This window comes from Schistocerca gregaria, chromosome 8, assembly GCF_023897955.1.
Source record: "Schistocerca gregaria isolate iqSchGreg1 chromosome 8, iqSchGreg1.2, whole genome shotgun sequence".
In the NCBI taxonomy this organism is placed as follows: Eukaryota; Metazoa; Arthropoda; class Insecta; order Orthoptera; family Acrididae; genus Schistocerca; species Schistocerca gregaria.
Window position 1 is genome coordinate 204,376,230 of NC_064927.1, and position 23,358 is coordinate 204,399,587.

Consider the following 23,358-nt stretch of genomic DNA (forward strand, 5'->3'; position numbering starts at 1 on the left):
ACCCTGAAAAAAAAAAAAAAAAAAAAAAAAAAAAAAAAAAAAAAAAAAAAAAAAAAAAAAAACTGTGCTATCCATCTGTGCAGCAGAAAGAAAAAGAAAGAACTTAATGTAACATGGAACGGATATCAGCACTCACACTGCACTAACACAAAATATCTTATAGTCAAGCTCACCTATACAGAATGCTGTGTAAATAGGAAAGGAAGTGACTAGTAATGGTATAGGGTACCATCCACCAAGCACCATATGATGGCTTGTTGGAGTATGTATGTAGATGTAGAAAATAGGCATCCAGAACAACATAATATGAAAGCTGACAAAATGGATGTGGAGTGCAACCCACATCTGCTTTGCCTGAGTGTCTTCCCATTCCAGAGTAAGCAGCTCGAGGAAACTCTACTCATGTAAAACAAGTAGGAGTGGCAGTGAATGAGATAGGACATGTTATTACAAGATGTCTTTGCACTATCCCTGTAAACCAGTTCTATCAACTTATGGGTATAGCTGTCCCAGATGTAAGGAGTTCCCTGTGATTTGTAATGGTTATGTGTATGTATGATAGTGGAAAAGTACACGGTATGCTGCTAAATGAATGTGCAAGGGCCAGTAAGCTACCTGTCAGGGAGGTTTGTGCCTACATGGCGTGCTGTGTAAGCTGTTGTAAGCTGTTGGGTACGTGCACGACTATATCTGTAACATTCAAGATGATTATGGGTCGAAACGTGCCTGTCCCCACATAACATGCAACAAACATTGTTAAATGTGACACACACATCACCAATATCCTGTAAGTAATTTAAACAGCAATTGTAACATAAAATTGTAATGTTGTCCACTAATACGTCCTACCTATTTACTGTACTTGTGGCATTATATTGCAGACATTTGATAATAGTAATGTAATTTATATGCTTGGTGCTTTTAAAGCTGATAGTCTACGGAGGTTAAAATTGCTTCATCATTTACACTGTGTATCTGTATGTGAAGAAATTAGGTTAGCTTTAGAACAGAACATTTTAATTTTATTTAATAATGATATTGTTCCTATTGTATGATGTCTTGGACAAGAATAGATAAATAAATAAATAAATAAATCTGCTACATTTCCTAAAACTTCCTGCCAACATATCACAATAAAACAGTTCAAATAAACCCGGAGTAGTGTTGCTGACTTACCCAACAAGAACCTTAATCACATTGAAGTTACAGTCCTTTTAAAAGATCTCACTTTCAATGCCACACCCACAATCAACCGTGCTCGAGTAGTCACAGCTTCTACTCTTCTTCACTCAGTACCTACAGTGGAAACACTTTCTGTCACCAACATCTCTGACCAAAACAAACCAAAAGCTAACACTGAATATCGCCTCTGACACTTCACACCACTGTGCAACTGCGGCCCTCAGCAGTCATCCAAAATCTTAAAACAGATGCTGATTTGACCATCCTCTCTGGAGATAAAATAACCACCCCTCTTGTGATGATAAACAATGGCGACCTACGAGAAACTGTCTGCCTCTCCATCTGTAAGTCTTGATTATGATGATTATGTGTTTAAAAAGTGACATAGTGATCCCACACCAGAAATCTAGCATAACTTCAAATACCCACTCAAATCTCTAGACCCATTCCTGAACCTCTCCCCAAATCCATCTTCCCCCCCAATCAAACTATCCACTGTATACCCACATTCTATAGACTTCCCAAAATTGATGAACCGAATCACACCCCATAGTAGCTGGCTACAGTGTTCTTGCACTTGGAATCTTGGTTCTACTTGACCAACATGTTCAAGGCACTGCTCATAGCCTAACTTCCTACATCAAAGACACAGACCACTTCTTTCTTCTCCATCATTTCCACCCCATTAGCACCTGGATATCTGCTTATCATTGTTGACATCACCTCTCTTTACACTAACATCCTCCATGTCCGTGGCCTTGCTACCATCGAGCACTGCTTTCTCCAATGTCTTACTGACATCAAATACTTTCTCATTCTTTAAAGATATGAGCAATTAATTTCTTACCCAAAACTACGTACCGTTGAAGGGGAAATACGTGGTATGGCCATAGGCACCCACAAGGTACGCTCCTTTTCCTAAACTCTTTATGACCAATCTAGAGGAGAACTTCAACACAATGAGAAACCATAAATTCCAAGAGGAGGTCAAATTCAATGACTATACCTTCATGATGTGAACTTGAGGCTAAGATGCTCTATCCTCATTTCTCCACAGTCTTAACACCTTCTATTCTCTTTCATCCTAACCTTTTCAGTTCACCTTGCAATCTTCTTAGATGCTGAGCTAAACCTCTCTGATGGCTCGATATAAAACCCTCCAACCTTGGCTGTACTTCCACTTCAATAGCTTCTATCCCTTCCACACTCAAGAAGATGGTGTATCCATACTGATGTTGCAATCCCTTTGCCAGTATGCAGTACCTCTATCCGTGTTGTTGTTGTCTTCAGTCCTGAGACTGGTTTGATGCAGCTCTCCATGCTACTCTATCATGTGCAAGCTTTTTCATCTCTCAGTACCTACTGCAACCTACATCCTTCTGAATCTGCTTAGTGTACTCATCTCTTCATCTCCCTCTACGATTTTTACCCTCCACGCTGCCCTCCAATGCTAAATTTGTGATCCCTTGATGCCTCAAAACATGTCCTACCAACCGATCACTTCTTCTAGTCAAGTTGTGCCACAAACATCTCTTCTCCCCAATACTATTCAATACCTCCTCATTAGTTACGTGATCTATCCACCTTATCTTCAGCATTCTTCTGTAGCACCACATTTCAAAAGCTTCTATTCTCTTCTTGTCCAAACTATTTATCGTCCATGTTTCGCTTCCATACATGGCTATACTGCGTACAAATACTTTCAGAAATGACTTCCTGACACTTAAATCTATACACAATGTTAACAAATTTTTCTTCTTCAGAAACGCTTTCCTTGCCACTGCCAGTCTACATTTTATATCCTCTCTACTTTGACCATCATCAGTTATTTTACTTCCTAAATAGCAAAACTCCTTTACTACTTTAAGTACCTCTCTCCGTATTACTCAAAAACACCTTGGACTGGAACAACATAACACCACATCATGGAACAAATGGAAGATCTGTTCTATGTATCTACCCAGCACATTGTATTCCCATCCCACCACTAGCATATCCTATCATATCAGAAGCAGGGACACTTGTGACAGCAGTCATATTATTCACCAGCTTTGCTGTATAACTTCTTCACAGCCTCTCACATGGGCACAGTGACCATTAACCCTAGGACGCCTAAGGAGGGGGGGGGGGGGGGGGTTTGTTGAACCCACAAATTTTTTATGTCCCCTGCTTTTGCCCAAGTAACTTTCATACTACATATTCCCTTTGAGTTATTGTTTGTTGGTTACTTTATGACACGTTAGTGTCAATATATTTTATAGAAAACTCCTGCTTTGAAAGAAAAAACAAATAAACTTATTATGGGTCCAACAAACCCCCCCTCCCCCTTACGCTTCCATGCTATAGAAAATTTCCCTTAGTAGGATTTCTTTTTTATAATCTCTACAATAATGCAAGTTAGTTTCTTGTTAGTTGGTATTCTTTATATTCACAACAATCGGTTTACTTTCAGTGGAAGTGATTGTTGATGTCAGTCAGCTGTCATTTATCTTTTAAACTTGCAGTGAGTTAGTGCAGTTCCCAACACGTAGGCCTCCAGTAACTTTGGTGTCCTACACAGTGAAAACGAAACCAAGTAAAAACTTACTGATGTTGTCAACAATGCACCAAGATAAAGGCACTGTTGGAGGAGAGAAGAATAAAACTGAGATAAATGCATATTATAATTCCACTAACGGTGGAATTGATACCACTGATCAAATGGCGCGTATGTACACCTGAAAGAGGGGAACAAAGAGATGGCCTCTATCTGTATTTTACTCTCTCATCAACATTTGTGCTATCAATGCAACCACCAAATTCGCACAACATCCAAGATGGAATGAAAAGAAACACAACAAACGGAAACTTTATCTTCTGCAAGCTGGGATGCAACTAGTGAAATTGCAGGTAGAAGAAAGAAGTGCCAATGCAAGAGGGTTATCTAACCAAATTGTTCAATCAATGGAGACTATTCCACAAAAGAAAAATCAAAGAAAAGACAACAGAAGCACGTCAGACTCCTGCAGGGAGAGGTCGGTGCCATATTTGTATAAGAAAAGCTAAAACGAAGAAGCAGAAGTACAACAATCTAAGTAAACCAAAACAGTATTGTGGACAGTGTCATAAACATGTGTGTAACACACATTCAGAAGTGTATCTCTTGCCTTGAAGATGAGGACTCAGAGTAGTCTATTGTTTATGAACACATCTGTATTTTGTATTGTAATATGTCAATTTTTTATTCACCCAATTATAACAATTAACAACATTTATAAACCAATGCCTTAGTTAAAATACATAAACCATTTTGAAAGTTGTAATTTTTCGACAGTAAACTTATTTAATACCTGTGGGTTCGCCGAATGCCCCCTTAGGCATCCAAGTTAGTAAAAAAGGCTTGGGCATCCTAGGGTTAAAGTATTCACCCGCCATTGAGTGACAGGATTCATTATTGAGCACAACATGCTCTATGGAAATAGCTATTCTAGATTCTTCCACCCTAAAATACCAGCTTCTCTGACTATAAACACACAAATTATTCTTACAATATATCCTTTGTATCAACAATTCAATGTAACTGTGTGTGTGTGTGTGTGTGTGTGTGTGTGTGTGTGTGTGTGTGTGTGTGTGTGTGCGCGCGCGCGCACGCACGTTTTAGTAATCAGAAATGAAACTAGTACGAGTCTAACAGAAGAAATATAGAATTTAATTGATGAAAGGAGAAGATATAAAAATGCAGCAAATGAAGCAGGCGAAAAGGAATACAAACGTCTCAAAAATGAGATCGACAGGAAGTGCAAAATGGCTAAGCAGGCATGGCTAGAGGACAAATGTAAGGATGTAGAAGCTTATCTCACTAGGGGTAAGATAGATACTGCCTACAGGAAAATTAAAGAGACCTTTGGAGAGAAGAGAACCACGTGTATGAATATCAAGAGCTCAGATGGCAGCCCAGTTCTAAGCAAAGAAGGGAAGGCAGAAAGGTGGAAGGAGTATATAGAAGGTTTATACAAGGGCGATGTACTTGAGGACAATATTATGGAAATAGAAGAGGATGTAGATGAAGACGAAATGGGAGATATGATACTGCGTGAAGAGTTTGACAGAGCACTGAAAGACCTGAGTCGAAACAAGGCCCCCGGAGTAGACAACATTCCATTAGAACTACTGACGGCCTTGGGAGAGCCAGTCATGACAAAACTCTACCAGCTGGTGAGCAAGATGTATGAGACAGGCGAAATACCCTCAGACTTCAAGAAGAATATAATAATTCCAATCCCAAAGAAAGCAGGTGCTGACAGATGTGAAAATTACCGAACTATCAGTTTAATAAGCCACGGCTGCAAAATACTAACGCGAATTCTTTACAGACGAATGGAAAAACTGGTAGATGCAGACCTCGGGGAGGATCAGTTTGGATTCCGTAGAAATGTTGGAACAAGTGAGGCAATACTGACCTTACGACTTATCTTTGAAGAAAGATTAAAGAAAGGTAAACCTACATTTCTAGCATTTGTAGACTTAGAGAAAGCTTTTGCCAATGTTGACTGAAATACTCTCTTTCAAATCCTAAAGGTGGCAGGGGCAAAATACAGGGAGCGAAAGGTTATTTACAATTTGTACAGAAACCAGATGGCAGTTATAAGAGTCGAGGGACATGAAAGGGAAGTAGTGGTTGGGAAAGGAGTGAGACAGGGTTGCAACCTCTCCCCAATGTTATTCAATCTGTATATTGAACAAACAGTAAAGGAAACAAAAGAAAAATTCGGAGTAGGTATTAAAATACATGGGGAAGAAATAAAAACTTTGAGGTTCGCCGATGACATTGTAATTCTTTCCGGGACAGCAAAGGACTTGGAAGAGCAGTTGAATGGAATGGACAGTGTCTTGAAAGGAGGATATAAGATGAACATCAACAAAAGCAAAACGAGAGTAATGGAATGTAGTCGAATTAAGTCGGGTGATGCTGAGAGAATTAGATTAGGAAATGAGACACTTAAAATAGTAAAGGAGTTTTGCTATTTGGGGAGCAAAATAACTGATGATGGTTGAAGTATAGAGGATATAAAATGTAGACTGGCAATGGCAAGGAAAGAGTTTCTGAATAAGAGAAATTTGTTAACATCGAGTATAGATTTAAGTGTCAGGAAGTCGTTTCTGAAAGTATTTATATGGCGTGTAGCCATGTATAGAATCGAAACATGGACGATAAATAGTTTGGACAAGAAGAGAATAGAAGCTTTCGAAATGTGGTGCTACAGAAGAATGCTGAAGATTAGATGGGTAGATCACATAACTAATGAGGAGGTATTGAATAGAACTGGGCAGAAGAGGAGTTTGTGGCACCATTTGACGAGAAGAAGGGACCGGTTGGTAGGACATGTTCTGAGGCATCATGGGATCACAAATTTAGCATTGGAGGGCAGAGTGGAGGTTAAAAATCGTAGAGGGAGACCAAGAGATGAATACACTAAGCAGATTCAGAAGGCTGTAGGTTGCAGTATGTACTTAGATTAGATTAGATTAGATTAATACTTGTTCCATAGATCATGAATACGACACTTCGTAATGATGTGGAACGTGTCAGGTTAATAAAAGATGTCTGTACAAGAAATTACATTACACAAAATATTGCATGACACTAATGATTAAGTTTTTTTTTTTTTTTTAACTTAGTTTATATCTAAAAATTCAGCCAATGAGTAGGAGTTGTCATCTAGAAATTCTTTTAATTTATTTTTAAATGTTAGTTGGCTATCTGTCAGGCTTTTGATGCTGTTTGGTAGGTGCCCAAAGACCTTTGTGGCAGCATAATTTACCCCTTTCTGTGCCAAAGTCAGATTTAACCCTGCATAGTGAAGATCATCCTTTCTCCTGGTGTTATAGGTATGCACACTGCTATTACTTTTGAATTGGGTTGGATTATTATCAACAAATTTCATAAGGGAATATATATACTGTGAGGTTACTGTGAGGATCCCTAGATCCTTAAATAGATGTCTGCAGGATGACCGTGGGTGGGCTCCAGCAATTATTCTGATTACATGTTTTTGTGCAATGAATACTTTTCTACTCAACGATGAATTACCCCAGAATATGATGCCATACGAAAGCAGTGAATGAAAGTAGGCATAGTAAGCTAATTTACTGAGATTCTTATCACCAAAATTTGCAATAACCGTAATAGCATACGTAGCTGAACTCAGACGTTTCAGCAGACCATCAATGTGTTGCTTCCAGTTTAACCTCTCATCAATGGACACACCCAAAAATTTTGCAAATTCCACCCTAGCTACAGACCTCTGTTCAAATTCTATATTTATTACTGGAGTTGTGCCATTTACTGTACGGAACTGTATATACTGTGTTTTATCAAAAACTGGGAGATGAAGAAGCTTGTACAGGATAGAGTATCATGGAGAGCTACATCAAACCAGTCTCTGGACTGAAGACCACAACAACAACAACAACAACAACAACAACAAAAGCAACAACAACAACAACAACGAGTTTAATGTTGTGGGTTGCATCCTTTACAAATCAAGGTGCCGCTTTTACATCAATGCTAATGGCTTCCTTTGTTTCCACTGTAGCTCTGTGAGTATGAAGCTTCTGAGAACTGTGGTACTATGGTCACTACATACTTGTTGACTTATTCTCTCTTACTGAACCATGCAGGTATGTAACAATAGTCGTGACTCACTGCTAGTAGAGATAATGAGCACATGAACTCACTGCTGTAAAGTAGAACTGAAAAAGCAAAATGACCGACTGTTGACATCAAATGGCCTTTAGCAATGCTATGGTTTATGAGACTATGGAGGACGTACAACGAAAATTAATGAATGTAGTGTACAAATTGCAGCTGTGTTATGTTAGAGGAGGGGTGATATCTGGAATAAGTTTCATGCTAAAGTCCACATTTCAGATGAAAAACATACAAATTTCGTCATATACAAACAAAATGTTTGTATTGTCATTTATTCCACCTCTACTATGAGAAAACATATGGGCAGCATCAAACAAAAATTGGCCACAGAGCAACATCGCCGTTGTATGGCTTTGACCAAAAAGTGAGCAATTTCTGTATTCTCTTACAGTGAGATATGTAGCTTATCATTTGTTTCTGTAAAATTTTCTCGCGCGCGCGCGCGCTCGCGCTCGCACACACACACACACACACACACACACACACACACACACACACACACACACAAAAGTTTAACTTATGCAAGCTTTCAGAGTCAGTGACTCATTCTTCTGGCAGAAGGGTTGAAGGGAAAGGAAGAGGGGTGAAGGAAAAGGAAGGAGAGGTCTACAAAAAGGGGTAGATTTGGGGAAAGTCACCCAGAACTGTGGGTCAGGGGAGACTTACCGCATGGGATGGGAAGGAAAGACTGATTGTTGGAGACAGCATAAGACAAGACTTGAGAACTTGAGGCCTTAAAGGTGGAAGACAGGGTAATATGCGAGACGGAGGTTACTGCTTAAACATCACGCATAAGTTAATAAGATTGAAAAGCTAAGTGCATCGTACATAACACAGGTGGGAGCGAGTAAGACAATGAAAGATAAACTAAAATTAAGTGAAGAAAAGAGTAGTTACTGTGAAGATATGCCAAGACAGAAGAAATTCAAGTAAATTAAGGCCAGGTGGGTCGTGAGAACCCACGACATGTTGTAGCCCTAGTTCCCATATGCGGCGGTGTTCTGAGAAACTGGTGTCTGGGATAAGAATCTAGATGGTGCATGTGGTGAATCAGGCACTGAGGTTACAGTTGTCATGTTGTAGAGCATGCTCTTCAATAGGATATTGTGTGTTGGCAGTATACACCCTCTGCCTACGCTCATTCATCCTTACTGATGGACGTGTGGTACGTCTTCCCTGACCTACAGTTGTGGGTGACTTTCCAGAAATCTACCCCTTTTCCTAGACCTCTCCAGCCTTTTTCCTTTACTCCTCTTCCTTTCCCTTTGACCTTGCAGTCTGAAGAAGAAGCCACTGGCTCCGAAAGCTTGCCTAATTACAATCTGCTTTTATGACTGTGTTCTACCGCACCTTGGCGAGTAGATTTTTTATCTATTCAATTAAATTATTTTGTCAAAAATTGATTATTTTCATTGTTATGTAAGTACACTGTGTGTAACAGAAGTGGGAGGGGGGCAGAAAAAATAAGCAGGTTAGAAAATACAAGATGTAGAAAACTAAAATGGAGTTCTGAGAAACCGGTGTCTAGGGGAAGAATCCAGATGGCACTTGTAGTAAAATAGGCACTGAGGTCACGCCTGTCATGTTGTAGAGCATGCTCTGCAACAGGATATTGTGTGTTATTTGTATACACCCTATGCCCATGCCCATTCATCTTAACTGATAACTGGGTAGTAGTCATGCTGATGTATATGTCCGAACAGTGTTTACATTACAGCTGGTATATGACATGAATCATTTCACAGGTGGTTATCCCTTTGATAGTATGTGTTTTGCCAGCTAGTATAGGTAGGAATAGTATAGCTAATGATAGGAGTGTGCATAGGTAAAGTCTTGCAGAGGGACGGTCACAGGGGTACGAGCCATAGGGTAGAGATATGGGTGCAGAAGGAGCATAGAATCTGAGAAGCATATTGTGGAGATATTACCATCTGGGCCAGGATAAATGGTGACCGTATCATTGGGTTGTATCTACTGCCAAACAGATGAACCACACTAATCTACCTCACATTTATCACAATTGTTTTGCCTGTTTTGCCTACCCTATTGGATGTAGTGCCACTAAATGTTCGGGTGGACATGCGGCCTCTAACATAATGGATCTCAAGCACACTTTGGCGTCAACGTGCGGAATCACCTCAATGTCGCATATCCCAGCTGATATACTGGTAGATGTAGACCAATCCCATGGTCAGTAAAGTCATCAGATCCGATACGTCTCCACTATTTTCTGTGGGATAATAGGAAGAGTATGGCATATGGCACATTTATAAAGTCAGCAGAGGACCTTACTGCTTGATTCCATGGAGCGAATGAAATACTTCAAAGACAACTGCACATATTGTCTCATGTGCATGAGACTCAACACTGCCTTTACACGATATGCGTTGATGTAGGAGGTTCACAGTTTGAAGCCTGTTTGTAATGCAGACAGCACAATGTGCTACCCATGCTGGGTTTATTGAGGTAAGGTGGAACACACACACACGAAATGTGCTACTCATGTTGAGTTTGTTGAGGTAAGGTGGAACACACACCCAGACAATGTGCTACTTGTGTTGGGTTTATTGCAGTAAGGTGGAACACCCACTCCTCAGACTTCCATGCTCTCCAGCTTCCAAGCCGTGCATTTTTAGATATGGGTTCTTCGAGGAAAACTAGTTAATCTGTCTTCCTGTACAACATATTAACTGTTGTCATTGTTTTTTCGGACTCTCTCTCTCTCTCTCTCTCTCTCTCTATCTCTCTCTCTCCCCCCCCCCCCCCCCACTGTGTGTGTGTGTGTGTGTGTGTGTGTGTGTGTGTGTGTGTGTGTGATTCATAAAAATACACTCATGTAAATCTATATGTAAATCTATGTGCAAACAGAACTATTCACTGCTAACTGGTCAGTTATTATACTGTCATATAATAATTGTCATGCCTAATGGTTGCTTAGGTCGTTTAGGCCCATTGAGCATTTTGCAGCATTTCTGTTTGCACTTATAAATGACTACAAAGCCAAAAGCATGATCATGTGACATAAATGAATAGTAATTTACAGTCAGTGCAAGAAACTTCTTTCAGAAAAGTTGCATATATAGCAGGAATGCCGTGAGTCTGCAGTTTTATGTGCAAACTAGTGTACTCGCCCTCCTTTCAGAACGAGTTGACTACACTTATGCTCGACAACAGACAGAAGTGATGAGTGGACAGTGGCAGATACGATTTGAGTCTCTGAGCATAGGAAGATAGCGAGTTCGGTAACGACATCGTAGAACTTGTTGGTGAGTTTGAAGGGAGTATACGGAGCTCATTTCTGATCTCTACTGTGTGTGTGTAATTTTATACTAGTTAGTTATGAAGAAAGACATCACCCCGATGCATAACAATATTTTCAGTATTGCACTTGGCTTACTTATCCTTTATTTGATATGATACAGAAAGTCCTAGTTGGGATGCAAATAATGGAAAGAGAAAAGGTAATGGACTCACCATATCATTGAGACACTGAGCATTCAAAAGCCACATAAACTAGATTGAATATGTTGCTATTTGGACAATGTCTTCTTTCTAAGCTCATTAAAAGAAAACACACACAAACCAGCTGTGTTACACTGTCCCAGCTGACTATGCTGTCCTTCTACTGCACTCAACAAGGTGAGGGGTTGTGTGAGAGGAGAAAGGAGGTAGAGAGGGGGGAAGAGAGGGGCAGGGGGGAAGAGCAGTTGAGGGTGGGGAGGCTGAAGGCTGAAAGCTGAAAGCAGAAGCAGGAAGAATACGGGGTACGAATGTGGTGGCAAGGAGAACACCCTACTGGAGGCAGTTATATGTGATGTGGTGAGGCTGAGGAGAGGTTTGGGAGACGGAGATACAACAGAGCAAAAAGAAGAGTGTGGAGAGGGAAGTGCAAGTATAAAATGATAGTAAGCAGAGGGAGGCATGGGGGCAGGCCTGGAAGGAGGCTAGCAGAGATTGAAGCCAGGAGGTTTTTGTGTTACATCCAACTGAGAGTTTCAGATGCAAATGTTTAAACATGAACAATTATAATACAAGAAGTATTTCTACCTTCGCACACTCAGAGTATACAGACTCAAAAAGCTGCTCAAGCGAAGACCACAAGCGGGTGCGGAATGCAGAAGTATTTCCTGGAGATGGCATTGCAGCACGTCCAGGACCAGCTGCAAAGATAAATGTGGATTTATTTTTTGATAATGGTATTAAAAGAACAGCAAAATAAAAATACATTTACATAATTATAATTAGTGTGTCGGAGACTTCACTGAAAATGAAACCAGAATTTCTTTCATTTGGAGTTAGTTGCGTCCATGTCAAAACTGTACAACAAGAAGGCAAGGAGGGGAGTTAGAGGCAACTACACATTAGTCCCAACCGGTGGAAGAGCAGACAGCTAAAACAGGGACATGGAGAAAGTTCTATATAAAACACCGTAGAGAAACTGAGGTCCTGAACTAAAAAGTAAATGGTCTTTGCCATATTTCTATATGGAAAAAAGTAAAATGCAGTCAATAGCCTGCACATCATTTACTAAAACGGCCGATAACACACATGACAAACACAAATGAGAATGTAAGTTGTTAAAAAAGGGGCATTCCGTCAGGAAATAGCAGACCATCAAAGGTTGAGCGCAATGAGCACAAAGTAGTGAGGCAGCACCACTTAACAAATGGCGATGGCTAAAAAGACAGTGCCCAATATGCAACCTTGCTAAAATGATCCTGTGGCGAGAGGGGGTAATCCAACCTGCTGGGAGAGGCTCAATAACTCGGAGATGGTTCCCATGAAGGGAGGACCAGTGGTGATGCCAAAGTGACACCACCTGCTGATAGATGACAACACAGAGATCATCGGAGAGAACATAAGAACTAGCGGGATGAGGTATGAGGACTGCAGCCTTGGCAGCAGTGTCGGCAGCCTCGTTTCCTGGCAGACGTAAATACCACAGTGGCTCTATAAGGAGCGAGCAAGTGACAGCTTCCCTAGACCTGTTGGACTAAGAGATGGATGGTGTACAGCACACAGACACTTTGAAGGGCACTTAGAGAGTCTGAGCAGATGTCGCAATAGAAAAGCCTGTGTCGCTGGATGTACTGTGTGGCCTGATGCAGGGCAAAGAGCTCTGCTGTAAATACTGAGCAGTGTTCCAAAAACCGATACCAAAAAATCTCGGCACCAATGATGAAGGCACATCCGACACTCCGGTCAGTCCATGAGCCATCTGTGTACACAAAGTTTCTATCGTGAAGTTCCGTGCGAAGGTTGTGAAACTGAAGGCAATAGAGTGAGGCTGTAGTAGCGTCCTTAGGAAGTGAATGAAGGCCAATGTGAACACGGGCCACCACACGAAGCCAAGGTTCACACCCACCAGGAAAGTTGGAGGTCGTGTGAAGTTAACCTGTCTGAGCAAGAGCTGAAAGTAAACTCAAGGTGGTAATAGAGAAGGGGGATGCATCCCATACTGGCAATCAAAGGAGTTATCAAAGGAGGAGGCAAAGGATGGGTGGCCATGCATGGCAGACAAGTGGCATGCATATCTGCTAAGGAGAAAGTCACAGCGGTAGGACAGTGGTAGTTCGGCAGCTTCTGTATACAGACTCTCAACTGTGCCAGTGCAAAAGTGGCCAAACGGATGCCACAATGGTGGATAGTATTGAAAAGGCCTAAGAGGGAGAAACATGCAAATGCATAAACGAAACACCCATAGTCTAGTTTCAAACAGTCAAGGGACCGGTACAAACGGAGGAAGGTGGTGCGATCTACTCCACAGAAAGTACCACTGAGGACATGTAGGACACTGAGGAACTGCATAGAATGGGCTCCTAAATAACACATGTGGGAATACCAAGAAGGTTTCCTATCGAGTGTGAGCCCCAGGAATTTTGTAGTTTCAATGTACGGAAGAGCAACAGGCCCAATATGTAAAGACGATGGAAGAAACCAATTGGACCGCCACAAATTCATTGAAGAGTTTTGTCATTGGAAAAACAAAATCCACTGTCAATGCTCTATGACTGAGGACGATCAAGACATCACTGTAGAGGCCATGGAGAACTGCAATAGATGGCAAAATCATCAATGAAGAGGGAGTCAGAGATGCCCAGCGGAAGACAGGCCATTATAGTGTTAATGGTGACAGCAAAGAGGATGGTGCTCAGGACAGAACCCTGAGGCAGATCGTTTTCCTGGATAAAGGTGTCTGACAAGGCAGAACCCACACATACCTTGATGAAAACTCTGTCTTTTACAAATTCTTGAAGGAAACAGGGCATGCAGCAATGGAAACCGCATGTGTAGAGAGTACAGGGGGATAACAGTCCTCTGGCAGGCATCATATGCTTCCTCCAAATTGAAAAACATGGCTACAGTCTGGGATTTCCACAGAAAACCATTCATGACATGGGTGGATGAAATGACGAGATGGTCAACTGCAGAACAGCAATCTCGAAATCCACACTGTGCAGTGGTTAGAAAACTGCAAGACTTGGGCCACCATACCAACTGCGGATGAATCATACATTCCATCACCTCGCAAACACAACTGGTGAGAGAAATGAGACATTAGCTAGAAGGAAGGTGTTTGCCCTTACTGAGGTATGGGTATGACAGTGGCTTCACACCAGCACCTGGGAAACGTGCCCTCTGCCCAGGTGCGGTTATATGTATGAAGCACAAAGTGCTTGCCCACAAGAGAAAGATGCAGCAACATCTGAATGTGAACATTGTCTGGCCCTGGGGCGGAGGACTGGGATGAAGTGAGAGCATGATCTAGCTCCCTCATAGTAAAAGCGGCACTATAGCACTCATGAGTCTTAGAAGAGACAGGTATCACCTGAGCAAGGCTGAGTGATAGTGGGACGAGCTCGAAATCTCTGAAAAATGAAGGCCCAAAGTGATGGAGATAGCAATAGGGGCCACTATGAAGTCATCTGCAACTCTCAGGCCAGAAATTGGGAAATGGATCTTGGTCCGAGAGAGACATCGAAGTTTGAGACACATGACAGAAAAGGGGGTGGAACAGTTAAAAAAAAACGAGGGAATGAAATCCAGCTAGCTTTTTTACTGTCCCAAAGAATGCGACAATGCTCTCCACGCAACTGTTTATAATGAATGCAGTTTGCCATCGTAGGATGATGGTTAAAAACGCAGAGAGCACGTCTCTGCACACGAACTGCGACATGGCATGCCTCAGTCCACCATGGGACTGGGACATGCCGTGGTAAACAGGAAGTGTGAGGAATGGAACATTCTGTGATGGTAAGTGTAATGTTCATCTACATCTACATTTATACTCCGTAAGCCACCCAACGGTGTGTGGCGGAGGGCACTTTACCTGCCACTGTCATTACCTCCCTTTCCTGTTCCAGTCGCGTATGGTTCGTGGGAAGAACGACTGCCGGAATGCCTCCGTGCACGCTCAAATCTCTCTAATTTTACATTTGTGATCTCCTCGGGAGGTATAAGTAGGGGGAAGCAATATATTCAATACCTCATCCAGAAACACACCCTCTTGAAACCTGGACAGCAAGCTACACCGCGATGCAGAGCACCTCTCTTCCAGTGTCTGCCACTTGAGTTTGCTAAATATCTCCGTAACGCTATCACGCTTACCAAATAACCCTGTGACGAAATGTGCCGCTCTTCTTTGGATCTTCTCTATCTCCTCTGTCAACCCGACCTGGTACGGATTCCACACTGATGAGGAATACTCAAGTATAGGTCGAGCGAGTGTTTTGTAAGCCACCTCCTTTGTTGATGGACTACATTTTCTAAGGACTCTCCCAATGAATCTCAACCTGGCACCCACCTTACCAACAATTAATTTTATATGATCATTCCACTTCAAATCATTCCGCATGCATACTCCCAGATATTTTACAGAAGTAACTGCTACCAGCGGTTGTTCCGCTATCATATAATCATACAATAAAGGATCCTTCTTCCTATGTATTCGCAATACATTACATTTGTTTATGTTAAGGATCAGTTGCCACTCCCTGCACCAAGTGCCTATACGCTGCAGATCTTCCTGCATTTCGCTGCAATTTTCTAGTGCTGCAACTTCTCTGTATACTACAGCATCATCCGCGAAAAGCTGCATGGAACTTCCGACACTATCTACTAGGTCATTTATATATATTCTGAAAAGCAATGGTCCCGTAACAATCCCCTGTGGCACGCCAGAGATTACTTTGACATCTCTCCATTGAAACCAACATGCTGTGTTCTGTTCGCTAAAAACTCTTCAATCCAGCCACGCAGCTGGTCTGATATTCCGGAGGCTCTTACTTTGTTTATCAGGTGACAGTGCGGAACTGTGTCGAACGTCTTCTCGAAGTCAAGGAAAATGGCATCTACCTGGGAGCCTGTATCTAATATTTTCTGGGTCTCATGAACAAATAAAGCAAATTGGGTCTCACACAATCACTGTTTCCAGAGTCCATGTTGATTCCTACAGAGTAGATTCTGGGTTTTCAGAAATGACATGATACCCAATCAAAAAACATGTTCTAAAATTCTACAACAGATTGATGTCAGAGATATAGGTCTATAGTTTTGCGCATCTGCTTGATGACCATTCTTGAAGACTGGGACTACCTGTGCTCTTTTCAATCATTTGGAACCTTCTGTTCCTCTAGAGACTTGTGGTACACAGCTGTTAGAAGGGGGGCCAAGTTCTTTCGCGTAGAATCGAACTGGTATGCCGTCAGGTCCAGTGGACTTTCCTCTGTTGAGTGATTTCAGTTGCTTTTCTGTTCCTTGGACACTTATTTCGATGTCAGCCATTTTTTGGTTTGTGCGAGGATTTAGAGAAGGAACTGTAATGCGGTCTTCCTCTGTGAAACAGCTTTGGAAAAAGGTGTTTAGTATTCCAGTTTTACACGTGTCATTCTCTGTTCCAATGCCATCATCATCCCAGAGTGTCTGGATATGCTGTTTCGAGCCACTTACTGATTTAACATAAGACCAGAACTTCTTAGGATTTTCTGTCAAGTTGGAACATATAATTTTACTTTCGAATTCACTGAACGCTTCGCGCATAGCCCTCCTTACGCTAAGTTTGATATCGTTTAACTTCTGCTCGTCTGAGAGGTTTTGGCTGCATTTAAACTTGCAGTGAAGCTCTCTTTGCTTTTGCAGTAGTTTCCTAACTTTGTTGGTGAACCACAGTGGGTTTTTCCCGTCCCTCACAGTTTTACTCGGCACGTACCTGTCTAAAATGCGTTTTACGATTGCCTTGAACTTTTTCCATAAACACTCAACATTGTCAGTGTCGGAACAGAAATTTTTGTTTTGATCTGTTAGGTAGTTTGAAATCTGCCTTCTATTACTCTTGCTAAACAGATAAACTTTCCTCCCCTTTTTTTATATTCCTATTTACTTCTATAATCACGGATGCTGCAACGGCCTTATGATCACTGATTCCCTGTTCTGCTCATACAGAGTCAAAAAGTTCGGGTCTGTTTGTTATCAGTAGGTCCAAGATGTTATCTCCATGAGTCGGTTCTCTGTTTAATTGCTCGAGGTAATTTTCGGATAATTCACTCAGTATAATGTCACTCGATGCTCTGTCCCTACCACTCGCCCTAAATATCTGAGTGTCCCAGTCTATATCTGGTAAATTGAAATCTCCACCTAAGACTATAACATGCTGAGAAAACTTATGCGAGATGTATTCCAGATTTTCTCTCAGTTGTTCTGCCACTAATGCTGCTAAGCAGGGAGGTCGGTAAAAGAAGCCAATTATTAACCTAGCTCGGTTGTTGAGTGTAACCTCCACCCATAATAATTCACAGGAACTATCCACTTCTACTTCACTAAAGGATAAACTACTACTAACAGCGACAAACACACCATCACTGGTTGCATGCAATTTATCCTTTCTAAACACCTTCTGTGCCTTTGTAAAAATTTCGGCAGAATTTATCCCTGGCTTCAGCCAGCTTTCTGTACCTATAACGATTTCAGCTTCGGTGCTTTCTATCAGCACATGAAGTTCCGGTACTTTACCAACACAGCTTCGACAGTTTACAATTACAATACCGATTGCTGCTTCGTCCCCGCATGTCCTGACTTTGCCCCGCACCCTTTGAAGTTGTTGCCCTTTCTGTACTTGCCCGAGGCCGTCTAATCTAAAAAACCGCCCAGTGCACGCCACACAACCCCTGCTACCCGTGTAGCTGCCTGTTGTGTGTAGTGGACCCCTGACCTATTCAGCGGAACCCGAAACCCCACCACCGTATGGCACAAGTCGAGGAATCTGCAGTCCACGCGGTCGCAGAAGCGTCTCAGCCTCTGATTCAGACCCTCCACTCGGCTCTGTACCAAAGGTCCACAGTCAGTCCTGTCGGCGATGCTGCAGATGGTGAGCTCCGCTTTCATCCCGTTAGCGAGACTGGCAGCCTTCACCAAATCAGATAGCCGCCGGAAGCCAGAGAGGATTTCCTCTGATCCATAGCGACACACATCATTGGTGCCGACATGAGTGATCATCTGCAGATGGGTGCACCCTGTACCCTTCGTGGCATCCGGAAGGACCCTTTCCACATCTGGAATGACTCCCCCTGGTATGCACATGGTTTTCTTCCCCTCCCTTACAGCCATATCCCTAAGGGGCCCCATTACGCGCCTGACAGAGCTCCCAACTACCAGTAAGCTCACCCTCTGTGAGTGCCCAGATCTTGCAGACTGAGGGGCAACCGCTAGGACAGGACAAGCAGCCATGTCTGGCCAAATATCAGTATCAGCCGGAGACAGAGCCTGAAACCGGTTCGTCAGACAAACTGGAGAGGCCTTCCGTTTAGCTCTCCGGAATGTCTTTCGCCCCCTGCCACACCTCGAGACGACCTCCCACTCTACCACGGGTGAGGGGTCAGCCTCAATGTGCGCAGTATCCTGGGCAGCCAAAGACGTAGTCCGATCGGGGGATGCGTGGGACGAGCTGGCCATCCCTAACAAACCCCCATCTGGACCCCCACAAGGATGCCCATTGGTAACAGCCTCAAGCTGTGTAACCGAAGCAAACACTGCCTGAAGCTGGGAGTGAAGGGATGTCAACTCAGCCCGCATCCGAACACAGCAGTCGCAGTCCCTATCCATGCTAAATACTGTTGTGCAAAGAACGTCTGAACTAATCTACAGAGAGCACAAACAATTCGACACAAAATTTAAACAGTTATTAAAATACAAGACTGCCTAGTAAATGCAGTAATGCTGCTACTTGCACACTGCTGACACACTGCTCGGTGGCAGAAGGAGACTACGCGATTTACACTATTCAGGTACTAAAATGAGATGCTACAACTCTCAAATACTATAATACACCCAAAATTTATGAATTAAACAATGCAAGTACCTAAAAACACGCAAAGAAATTAAGAATTAAACTATGTAACAAATAAGTGAGCTAAGAGTACATGACTTGCTGCTGGCAGCTGCTTATCCAGCGGCAGCAGGGGTTTGTGAGATATTCCTCCTGGTCATCACAACTGGGGAAATGTTGTTCATCGAAGGTCGTCAGGGAGGAGTACAGCCTCCAGTAGGTCTTAGTAAGCTGCCATTTGGGTGTACACATACGTGGGGTAGGAGTCTGCAAACGGATAGCACACAGGAAATGGTTGCTCTGGTATGTGTCAGAGAGAACAGACCACACGAGACAATGGGCAAGCTGGGCAGTGCAGAAGGATAGGTCCAAATGAGAAGTCTGAAAGGAACGTGGGTGCTCGTGTATTAAGGCAGAGGAGGTTAAGGTGATTGAGGTCAGCCAAGAGGGCACCTCTCGGGCAGGTTCTGGAAGAACCCCAAACGAGATGGTGCGCATTAAAGTCACCGATCAGCTAAAAGGAGTGAGGTAGTTGCCCAATAAGCTGGAGGAAGTCCACCCTAGTGACATCAAATGACAGAGAGATGTAAGAAGTACAAAGGAAAAAGGTCAAAAGAGGAAGGTAAAGGCAAAATGCAACGGCTTGAAGTTGGGTAATCAAGGAGATGGGTTGACAATGAATGTCATTCCCCATATGAACAGCATGACTACTCCAAGAGATAGAAAACAATTCTTGGGGGAGAGGTCAGAACAGACTGGGAAGATATGAGAGAACTCAAAGTGGTTGTGAGGATCAATTTTGTTTCCTGGAAGCAGAAAACAAGTGGACACTGCGATCCTAAGAGCAGCCGTAAATCCTCTTTGGTTGATACAAGGCCATGAATGTTCAATTGAAAAAGTCATGAGGAGGAAAGGGGAGGAGGGAAAAAAAGGGGTGTCACCTCGTTGGCTGCCAAGTGCCAGTCTTCAAAAAGACATTGCTACAGGGTGCAGAGGCTGGAGGATCCTACTCCACGAGATCTATAGGGGTGTCGGCATTCTCCCTCTGTCAATCTGTGGATTCCAGTGCACAAAAATGGTCGGGTGTGGGTGTCACGTGGCAACAATGTCAAAGAGGATCTCCGAGTCGGTGAAGGAGAAGACCATTTGCCTTTGTTTGACTTTTTGGAGCCTTTCCAGCTGGCAGAGGAAGATTGAGATGTTTGCTGGCTGAAGGGATGTAGGAAGTCTTTGCAAGAGTATTTCTTCTCTCCTCTCCTTCCTGGCGGTTGTGTAGCAGGCGAATTCACCCCGGGAAACAGATGTTTGGTGGCTTGTTGCACAGTTGGACAAGTTGACGGTGATGTTACCATGACAATGGGTGATTTCACAACCCCAGTGCTGAATTTCAGGTCGCATGTCTGCATAGCCATGCCTTTCATGGAGTGAGATGTAGCAAGAATAGTACTGTAAGTGCCAGATGGTAGAAAATGGGTTTGTGACTAGCCAATAACTTGTGAGTGACCTGGTAAGGCACTTTTTTCTTTACCCAGTTCTCCTGGACAGCCGACTCACCGAGATACACAGGGCAATCTCGAGAGGTGGCAGGATGGTCACCAATGCAGTTGGTACAGTGGGGAGAATGAGGTGGACAATGGCCCTTGTGCCCATCCATACCACAGGTTACACATTTGGCCAGCTGTCGACAAAACATTCGACAGTAGCTGAAACGATGACACTGGTAGCAGCGCTTGGGGTTCAGAATGTATGGCTGGACTGTTATGTCTTCATAGCCTGCTTTGATCTTGGGCAGTAGCACCACTCTATCAAAGGTGAGGAAAAAAGTGTGTGTGTGTGGGCACTAAGGATACATCTACCTTTTTCACCACCCGATGGACAGCAATGACACCTTGATCAGAGACATATATTTGGATTTCTGTCTTGGTCAGACTATTGAGCAGCCTAGTGTAAATAACACCACAGGAAGAATTCAGAGTTGTATGGCCACAGGACAGCCATGGAGAAGCAAAATGGCAAGCAGTCGTTGAGCTTGAGAGTCAGCAGCAGTCTCCAAAAGGAAAGTGCTATTGCATAAACGAGAGCAGGATTTCACAGGGCTGGCAATTGCATCAACACCTTTCTGAATAAGAAATTGATTTATTGTTGTAAAGCACTGACCATCTTCAGTATGCGAAACCATGAGGAATCGTGGTGCAGCTGGTAGGGTCTTTGAATTGGGAGCTTCATTTCGTTTACATTTTGCAGACGTGGACTGCAACATTAATCGACTGGCTCATTGTGAGAAAATCCCCCATGATTACCAACGTTTCCAATGGTGTGCTCCTTCCAACTGCCCCCCCCCCACCCCTCAGAGGGGTGTCTCACTCGCCTTAGGTGATTGTTCACACCTCAGGTCACAGATCTCAAACACCTGACAAAGGGACAAATTGGCATATGGAAGGTAGCAGCTCAGGTAATCACCCCTCCCTGGGCCAGGCCTACACGTGGGGGGCACATGTGAACCCTACCTGTTGACCCTGGTTTGGGAATTACCCATTATTCAGTCACCTGTTACACGTTAGATATGTGGATGGGCCTTGCGGAGTGCACATGGAGAAAGAAGAAAAGATCCTCAAACCCTGAAGTGGAGGGAAGATAGGAGAAGGTGAACAAAGAAAGCAAAAACAGATTGAAAAATGTTGGTGAGACTGTTCTTATGTCAGCTACTGAAAATGCAGAACAGATACCCAGAAACACCCCAGAAATTCTCCCAAGGGAGGAGTAAAGGAATAGCAGGAGGATACACATGCTGAATGGAAGGGAAAAGATGCTGCAAAGACTCGGACCCTGTGGTAGCCAAGTGCAAGATGGCTCCACCAGCCTTGATACACTAACTGTTCTGTCCAGATACGGTCATGTCCTACCTCCACATTTAACAAAGAAACTTTTTCTGGATGTTACTTTGAGTGTAATAAAACCTGTGGATGGAAACAGTGATGTCTGGGACTTCATATGTTTTTCAGCAAGACTCGGCACAAGCCAACACTAGAAATCAAGCATGAATATGATTTTGATATGTTTTAATCTACAGAATTTTGTCCTCCCAATCGTCCTATTTTAAATATACTGGATCACTACATATGAACTGTAGCTGAAAGAGACTCCAACAATCTTACTATTAACATCATTCGCCAACACTGACCAACAGGCATTACGTCATGCATGTGCTCTCCAGACGTTCTATACATAGCAGTTAGAAGAATGTTTTGTAATAGTTAATCTTTTTCTAGTAAATGCTGTTCAAAGGGACAACTAAAGTTGTCCAGATTTTGGTGAAATGCATTGTATATACAAGGTGAGTCATAAATGAGGAAAAATATTTCATGCATAGACTCAGACACTGAGCTACAAAGACAAAATTATATTTCTTATCTTCCTATGTCAATAAATGGCAGTGCAACAAAATTTAATACAAGTAAGAAATGTGAAATGGTCCTTCGAGTGTTCTTGTTTGTACGCATGTAAGACGGAAGGAATGGTACAAAAAACAATATGATTATTTGTATTCTATGAGATGAGTTTTTCCTTGTCTCTTCCCAGCACTGGTTGATACAAATTAGGACTTTGGTGTCTCATAACAATAAATACAGCTGTGTGGATAAGAAATAAAAAGAGAGGAATAAAGCATATTAACAGTGGACACCTTTTAAAACTCACTGATATATTTTTAAAAGCATGACACAACAAAATCACATCAAGAAATATTTATATCAAGTGTAGTCATAAGGCTTAACTTCTTATCTAGTTGATAAATGTCATTTGTTTTTGCCAAAAGTATTGCTCACCCCTTGTTCGTCCTGCTGGTGTACTGATGTCAGCCATGGAGCTTTGGCTCAAGGCTTGTACATCCAGAGCTCTGTCAATTGCAGCTGCTACACGACCTTGTGCAGCTGTAAGAACGTCTTCAACTACAGCTGGTAAGTTTCCGAGACTGTGGAAAACCTGAATAGCTGTACATACCTGTGACAAAACACACATTATATATTTAAATAATTGTAGTGATTCAACATAGTTAACATTAATGCTGCCACTGGTATTTATTTGCTATAAAGCAATAGAATCAGAACACCAAGAACTGCAGACATAATTAAAAACAAAGATTCCAAACTTAGCAAGCGGGAAAGCG

The 23,358-nt window shown here is 42.6% G+C and overlaps 1 protein-coding gene across 1 annotated transcript in view; it reads right to left on the minus strand.

Annotated features, from left to right (window-relative positions):
* LOC126284134 (conserved oligomeric Golgi complex subunit 5) overlaps positions 1-23,358 on the minus strand; it is a 135,664-nt gene that overhangs the window by 53,096 nt on the left and 59,210 nt on the right. The window contains exons 6-7 of the mRNA XM_049982845.1: positions 23,018-23,192; positions 11,921-12,033 (exon numbers count right to left, since the gene is read on the minus strand). Of these exons, the coding sequence (XP_049838802.1) occupies positions 11,921-12,033; positions 23,018-23,192 (288 nt within the window). The remainder of the gene's footprint in view (positions 1-11,920; positions 12,034-23,017; positions 23,193-23,358) is intronic.